Raw genomic sequence first — 7,939 nt, 5'->3', positions numbered from 1 at the left:
GAGCTGCTCTGGACAAATGTCTGGGCCATGGCCTGGCCTGTGGTCCTAATTCTGGGGCTCCCATCCTCTTTCCCACCCTTCTTCCATATTCACCCTGGACCCTTTTGCCCCCTCCCAGGCCTTTGTGCTCCTCAGGGTCTGCTGTCCCTATCTCTGCCAAGAGAGCTCTTTTCTCTGCTCCCCCCGACCCCCGCAAGCCTTTTCTCTGCCTCCCCTGGACATAAAAATGAAGAATCATTCAGTGGGCTTTGCGGCAGACCGGACACACAGAGGAAAGGACAAACCAATCTGAAAACAAAGTGGAAAAAAAAAAAAAAAGGTCTGATGAATTGGGATTTCCCATCCTCTTGTCCTATAGCTATTGGGCTTATATTTTCTTCTTTCTTTGTTAAGGACACTAGTGACAAGGATGCGGAGGTGGGGAAAGAAAGAAAGGATGGCATGTGGCATAGGAATTAGAAGCGTGGGCTTTAGGAAATCCTGGGCCTGAAGCCCTCCTTGGTCATATGGTAAGTGTGGAATATAAGACAGGTCACCTGCCCTCTCTGACCTTGGTTTTCTCATCTGAACCTACCTGGTGTGAGTTCGACAAGATAACACAAGGAAAGAGCCCAGCAGAAAACTCTGGCCGCAGTGAGTACTCGGTAAGCGCTTTTATTCTCATTACAAATATCATGGTCTTACTGTCATTTTCATTTATGCACAATGCTTTCCAGACTTAGTCTGTACACGAAGTTTTCCAAAAATATTTTCACAGTCGTGGAGCATTACCATCCAGTTCATTCTCTTAAAAAATACCATTACCACCAACAAACTTACTCTTCAATATTTTGTTTCTCACATTGCTACCAAGTGTTCATTGACATCATTTTAAAGTAGGGGGCTCCACAACCACCCCCTGCATTTTTGGTGGGTTTATTTTTGTTTGTGGTTCTTGGTCTCCCTCTCTGCATTATGCATTATTCAACCCAAGCTCCCGGTGTGACAGGGACAGGCAGGCTCCTGCTAATCGTTTCCTTTTCCAGACTGCACCTGGGGCTAAGGACCGACCTGCATCCAGGCTCCACTGCTAACTTGCCTCCCTGGGCTCCCGGGTCCCTTTTTTTAAAATCAATGACAGGCCCTGCCCTGCCCTCCCCACCTCACAGAGGTCCAGAAGCCCTGTTCAGACAGACACATTTGCCATCAGTGCCCCTCTTGAGCTAGAAACAATGGCACTCGAAATCCTAAGTCCTCTTGGAGGCACTGGGTCGTAAAAGCTTCCTGGGAAATGCCTGTGATAGCTGTGTTCTCTAACAGGGTGCAGAGAAGGCACTTAGAAATTCCTGCTTAGGAGCAGCGGTGGGGTGGTGGGGCCCAGGGATCAAGTGAGCAGGGTATGGGGCTCCTACCCTACTTCACTTGTAACACTTTTGCCATTGCCCATCTTAAACCTTGGGGCCTCCTCAGAGGATTTAATTGGCACCAAGTGGAAACCATTCACCTGGCCCAATGTACCCACTTTGCAGATGGGAAAACTGAGGCCCTGAGAGGCGAAGGGTTGTGCTTGCCAGCACTGCTCTGGAGGACTCCTGAGTGAGGTGTTTGCAAAGCATCCCTGAAGGGGGAGCCCTCAAGATCTGCAATGAGAAAGAATAGTTCTTCAAGGGAGATCAAGTTTGGCCTGGCAGTACATTCTGGAAAGTTTGAAAAATCGTTTGTCTTCTCTAATCCTTTAGACCGGGATGCCAAGGTGAGGCCTGAACGCCGCTCCCAGAGTTCAGGAGGTACGTATAACAAAATGAAGGCAAGAAGGGGTGTGTGAACAGTAACAGGTAAGGTGGGTAAAGCCCAGGGCTCCCCCAATTTACCTCGCCTTGCTCCAGCGCCAAGAGCTGGGTCTGAGGAGCTCAGGGAGACAATAAAGAAAGCACCCTCACCTGTGTGGTCCCTGGCAAAGGCCTCTGGGAGGAAACAGAGTCTTCCTGCTGCCTGTCAGAGTGTCTGACCCTGAGCCCGATCTCAGCTAATTCAGCAGTTGGAGGGGAAGACACCGCTCCCCTCTCTGGTCTGCATCTCAAATGCACCAAGAGAACTGGCGTGACTCAGAGGAATTGCTATTGATTTTCACTTGTGCGGCTGACCTAACAAAACCAATTCGTCAAGAGCCTGTCTGCCTCACTGCTCCGGACACTCATCCAAACCACGTGCAAATAAATTACACAAGCATCTCGGGTGATTTGTCAAGGTCCAGCTGGGCAGGGGCCCTGGCTCCCATGGATGGACTCCAGGCCGGGCTGGGGAGGATCAGGCCAGCAAATACCGCACACTCGATCCTCTGTTGATCAGCAGCAATCTGGGGGTGAGGGGAGACCAGGAATCGGGATGCCTGGCACCTGCTGCCACACTATCAACCAACTGACCACACCCGGGTGGGGTTTTGAGGAACTAGGCCCAAGTCCTTCAACGGGGCTTGGCACGGACCTCCTTCACAGGCGTCTTCTGGTCTCTGACTCCTTGACTCTGGAGGATCTGACTTCTGGTATTGGCTTTGCTACTGGACAAGTGTCCTCGGGACAGCTGTGAGATGGCAATGACACCACCTATGGGAGTCTAGGACTCTATAAAGGCCAGGGGTCAGACTGAGGGTCTGATCCTTGTTCTTCCCCCACCCCCCCTGCCTGTTGCCTGGGCAGGCACCTCCAGCTCTCAGCGCCTCACCTACACCACGGGGCTGGAAATACTCCCTCCCTCTAGGGGTGGAGGTTGCAGGGACTGAACGAGAGCATGGAGGGGACCAGAGGGCCTCACACCTTCATCTCTTCTTTCCACAAGCAGGGACTAGAGGTTCAGAGGAGGGAGTAATGTGCTCAGGGACAGACAAAGCAGGGCAACCTCAGGAGGGGTTAAAACAAGAGGCAAGCACGCCAGGCTGATGAACAGAGCAGGCGATCACCTTGCTCTCTCACTCTCCTGATGGTGGCTGTCACTGAAGAATGGGATACAGGGGAAGCAGGCTGGGGGCACTCATGGATCATTGCTTGAAAGGGTCAAAAACTTTATTTGCAGGCCTTTTCTGTTTTTGTTTTTGAATTTACAGGTTTCCTGCCATCCGGGAAGGAAACCACCAAGAGAAGTGGTGTCTTGCTGCATGAGGTCTGTGAGGCTTGCCTTGGGGCTCTGTCCCCATCCCTTTCGCCTGCTCGCTGGGCCCAGGGGCTCCTCCACTGTGGGATAAGGCACTGTGTGTTCTGCAAGAAGGCGCTCACGGCTGGCTGGTGGACGACGAGGCGGCCTTCTCAGGGGCTGCGAAGCTGAGGCTGTTGAGGGGTTAGAGTTGAACTTGGGGCCCCAGCAGGAGGCCAACAGGTGAGGAGACCCGAGGCTGTAGTAACTCAGCCTGGCAGGTCTGCTGCTGCCCCCTCCCAGCTGGCCCTGACAGGGCGGCCTCAGGATGGAATCATGCCTTTGCTTCTTTTGCGGTCAGCCATGGTTCTCCGGTTGTGGTTGGCTCGCGTTGCCTTGTTGGCTTCCTTCTTCCTGCGTTCCTGGGTTGTCTCACGGGTCTGCCCGTGGCCCCGGGGGCTGCCGGCCACTGCCGTCGAGCTGTCATGCCTGTACCTAAGGAAGGAACAAGCCACCCAGGGAATGGGAAGAGCCCACTGCCTTTCTTAGAGGTCCCTGGGAGGGGACACACAGCTGGGGCCAGGACACCCCTGTCCCACTGCAAGTGAGAAGAAATGGAGCCCCCAAAGGGCAGGGCTCTGGGGACTCTGGCCAGTCCTGTGTCTGGTGAATTCTCTTCTCTGAGCCCTGCCTCCAGATGGGTCCCTGGCCTACCTGCGGGAAGGACCAGCTGTGGGCTAAGCACAGCCCACAGCAAGGAGAGGAGGGCTTGGGGATGGGGATGGGTCTATTTCTTCCTCTGTAAAATGAGGATGATGATAAAGTGGCTACGTCATGGGGCTGTCGTGAGGATTAAACTAACACACGTGACACACTAGGTGCTTGGCTGAGCCTTCCCCAGATGGGTCCCTTCCCCCCAGAAGGCCCCTTTCCCCCCAGACACAGCTCTTCAAAATGCTCACCCCTTCCTGGCGAGGAAGGCCATCCGCCTGGCTTCTGCCCTCTCCCGCAGCACCGCAGGGTCCTGCACAAAATGATCGGGCTGTGGAGGGGAGGGGAGAAAAAAATCTAGAGTCAGGAGCCGCCCCATTTGCCCAAGCCTCATGTAGCTGTGAAGCTGTGCCCGGCTGAATCTTGTAGACGCCTCCAGGCCAGGAGTGGGGCCCTGTAATGCAGCCGCCCTTGCTTGGGTCCAAGCTTTCCATGAGAAGCCTCTCTCGTCCTTTAGAAGCCGCTAAAGGGACAAAGGCTTCCTGCACAGATAGGGTGGAGCAGGTGGACCACAGATGGGCGCGTGGATAACAAATGAGGGACAGGATGGCCACCACGAGAGGCCGTATAGGGCCTTGAAGGCCAAGAGAGCTGCCCCTGGGAGCTGCCTGGTCCTCACTCTAGGGCCACCCCCGGGGTGCTCCGGGAGTACCCACTCCTAAAGACTGTTTTTTTGGCCAATAAGCAAAGGAGCCTGGACTAGCAGTGGGGAGAGCTGGGACTGAAGGAGGACACACAGGCTTTCACAGTCTGTACTGTTTAAAAAGAAACACAAACAAGTGCAACCATAACATTCAAAAACTGAAAGATTTTACAGAAAAATCTGGGCTGATGCCTTGCCTGAGAAGAAGAGAAAGCCCTGGAAGCTCTGGGCCTCCGTTTCTGCTGAGAAACCCCTCAGACAGGGTATATGTGTGCTTCTGCCCCACCAGCCACGGTCTCTGGCAGTCTCTGCTACTCGTTACCTCGGGAGCCAGGCCTGGATGCATCAGAATTTGTCACCCTGGTGGGAGGGCACAAGGGGATACAGGGGACCCAAGGTGCCACTCTGTTCAACCTGAGCAACACCACCCTTAACCTGTTTTATATGTTGAGGTTCTAGTTGAGGTTTCATTTGAGGAAAAAGTTGAGCTGCCAAAACCCAGAATTTTCAAACCCACCAGGCCAGATGACCTCCAAGGGCCCTTGGGCTCTAACATTTCTGTGAGTTTCAGAATTGCCATCCTGGGATGCCTGGGTGACTCAGTTGGTTAAGCGTCTGCCTTTGGCTCAGGTCATGATCCCAGGGTCCTGGGATCGAGTCTTGCAATGGACTCCTTGCTCAGCAGGAAGCCTGCTTCTCCCTCTGCCTGCTTTCTCTCCCTGCTTGTGTTTGCTCTCTCTCTGTCTTGCTCTGACAAATCAAATAAATAAACAAAATCTTTAAAAAAACAAACAAATCGAAGAACTGCCATCCTGAGCATGGTGGCCCAGAGCTGTCCTTCTTTCAGCCCCCAGGCTCATGGGCCTGACAAACCCAGCAGCTCAAAGGCTTGGCCTCTAACCTGTCCCCTAAGCCCACACTGGGCAGTGGAGGTGAGTTCCAAGCCAGCAACTCTCCAAGCAGACATCCTAGGCTCAGAGGAACCCCTCTTCTCCCAGGCAGTGAGGCCGCCTCAAAGCCAGCTGCAGGCAAGCAGGGGCGCAGTGGCCCCAATCTGCCCTTCAGAACCGCCCCCTGCCCTTCATCTGCCACCTGCCAAGGCGGTACCTTGGGGGCCTCATCCTCAGCCTCCTCCTCCTCCTCCTCCTCATCCTCTTCCTGCCCTTCTCTGGGCACTTTGGTTCTCAGCACCTGAGGGATGGTGAAGGGCCTGAGGGTTTAGAGAGAAAGTGAGATCAAAGACTGGATTAGACCTGGAAAGGGAGCCTCGGGGAGGAGAAGGTGGGGCTGGGTGAGAGGGGGTATCAGGATGGGGATGGGTTCAGGCGGCTGGGTGCTTTTAAGCCAGCTTTGCTCCAGCCCCCAGGCTCTCTGAAGATACCAGAATCTGAGGCGGAGGCTTAGGGGAGGCTGAGCTGGGCAGCTCTGTTTTTATCCACACTGGGAAATCCAAGATTCCATGGCTAAGAGTTTTTTGCATTTAAGAACAATCTGAAAGGAGTGCATGAAACCAAATAAATGCTGCCCCACTGGGGATGGGTTGGACCAACTGGCTGAGGGGGTGTCTGGAGCTAGAGGGAGCACTGCACCAGGAGTCAAAAGGGTTCAGTTTAGGCCCTGGCTCTACCACTGACTTGCTAATGCCATCGAGCCTTGGCTTGCCCATCTGTATGAACAAGAGGCTTCTGGAGCACAGCTGCGCCCGCCCCCGGCCCCGCCCCCCGAACTCCGCCCTCTTAGCGCCCCGAAGCCTCACCTGCGGCTGATGAGCTCATCATCTGAGTCCGCATCATTAGCGCCCACCTGGTTGCCATCGTAGGTGTCATCGTACTCATCCTCATAGTCGTCGCCGCGGTAGGGCAGGCCCTCGCCAGGCTGCAGGGGTACCTGCAAGGAGTGTGGGGGTTAGGAGTGTGGGGCCGATGGGCCTGGGGCCTGCTGACTCCCTCCGCACCTCCCCCCCCCCGCCCCCGCAAAGGCCTGGGGTCCCTACCTCCTCCACCACCACGCTGTACTGCTCATAGCGCTGCCGCTGAGCCACCACCTCCCGCTTGTCGTTCAGCAGGCTCCGCGTGTTCTCCTCCTTCCTGGCGGCGGCGAGCGGGGACATCGCAGAGAGAGGAAGGAAAATCATCAGGCCTTGGAGGCTGTGAGCGCGAGTGTCGAAGGCACCATGGGCTTGGGCTCGTGCAAACTGACAAGCAGCCGTGTCAAAGGGAGGGGCGGGGCTGTGGGCGGCGGCGGGGGAGGGGGGGAGGGGCGGGGCAGTTGTCCCCGCTGCTGGTGGCCCTGTGACCCGGTCCAGCTGCTCTGGAAGGCATCCCAAAAGGGATGCTGCCATGTAAAACGTGCCCACCCTTCAGCTGGGAAATTCTTCTCGGAGGCACCCACCCTAGGGAACCGCTGGCCAGGTGCATAAAGAGGTCTGATGGGGAATTTTCTTTTCAACGCTGATTGTGACAGTGAAAAATGGAAAACAACTAGTGTCCATCACAGGTGAAATGGCCAAATGATGTGCCACATCTATATTACAGAACGCTGTGTGGCTGTTATCAAGAATGACATTCATCTATTTGTGCTGATGCAGAAAGAATTCTAAGACTTACTCCTGAGTAAGCTACAGAAAAATGTATGCAGTAAGATCCCAGCTGTATAAAAAGCAGAAGGCAAACCAGACAAACTATGTGTTCCTATGAGCACAGAGATTATAATTTACATGTCAATGCACAAAGAGCTATTAAGTCCCCTGTCAAATGACAATGGTTACTCTTAGGTAGGGCCTGGGATTATTTGAACCTTTTAAAACAACAAAAATTTAGGGGCGCCTGGGTGGCTCAGTCATTAAGAGTCTGCCTTCCGCTCAGGTCCTGATCTCAGGGTCTTGGGATCGGCCCTGTGTTGGGCTCCCTGTTCAGCAGGAACCCTGCTTCTCCAGCTCCCATTCCCCCTGCTTGTGTTCCCTCTTAAGCTGTCTCTCTGTGCCAAATAAATAAATAAAATCTACAAAAGAAATTAAAAAGTAAAAACCAAAAATTTAGGGGCACCTGGGTGGCACACAGTCTAAAGCCTCTGACTCTTGGTTTAGGTTCAGGTCATGATCTCAGGGTCCCAGGATCGAGGTCGGGCTCCGTGCTCAGAATGGAGTCTGCTTGAGATTCTCTTCCTTTGCCCCTCCCGCTCATGCTGTTTCTCTCTAAAATAAATAAAATCTTTAAAAAATTTAAAAAAAAATTTTAAGAAAGAGCAGGCCACATGTGGCCCGCTTACTAAGCTCAGGGGAGCCACGGGAAACCTCAGGGGGGTGAGGGGAGAGCAGGGGTAGCTGCCTTCTTCCTCACACCCCTGCTTTCCTCACAGTAGCCTTCTATCTGTTCTACAGTTCAATCTTCCACATCAGATTGCACTGGAAGAAAAAGTCCA

General features: G+C 53.9%; 1 protein-coding gene across 13 annotated transcripts in view; it reads right to left on the bottom strand.

Annotated features, from left to right (window-relative positions):
* Positions 1-638: 638 nt before the first annotated feature.
* The window catches only part of ASCC2 (activating signal cointegrator 1 complex subunit 2), a 42,528-nt gene continuing 35,227 nt past the window's right edge, over positions 639-7,939 (bottom strand). For all 13 annotated transcript variants that reach the window (XM_047697143.1, XM_047697147.1, XM_047697145.1 and 10 more), the window contains 5 exons: positions 6,513-6,606; positions 6,276-6,406; positions 5,627-5,729; positions 4,068-4,147; positions 639-3,600 (listed from right to left, as the gene is read on the bottom strand). In XM_047697143.1, the coding sequence (XP_047553099.1) occupies positions 3,429-3,600; positions 4,068-4,147; positions 5,627-5,729; positions 6,276-6,406; positions 6,513-6,606 (580 nt within the window). In that variant the 3' untranslated portion in view covers positions 639-3,428. The remainder of the gene's footprint in view (positions 3,601-4,067; positions 4,148-5,626; positions 5,730-6,275; positions 6,407-6,512; positions 6,607-7,939) is intronic.

This window comes from Lutra lutra, chromosome 12 (genome assembly GCF_902655055.1).
Source record: "Lutra lutra chromosome 12, mLutLut1.2, whole genome shotgun sequence".
In the NCBI taxonomy this organism is placed as follows: domain Eukaryota; kingdom Metazoa; phylum Chordata; class Mammalia; order Carnivora; family Mustelidae; genus Lutra; species Lutra lutra.
The sequence above is the reverse complement of the archived record's forward strand: the minus strand, read 5'-3'. Positions and strand labels throughout refer to the sequence as shown.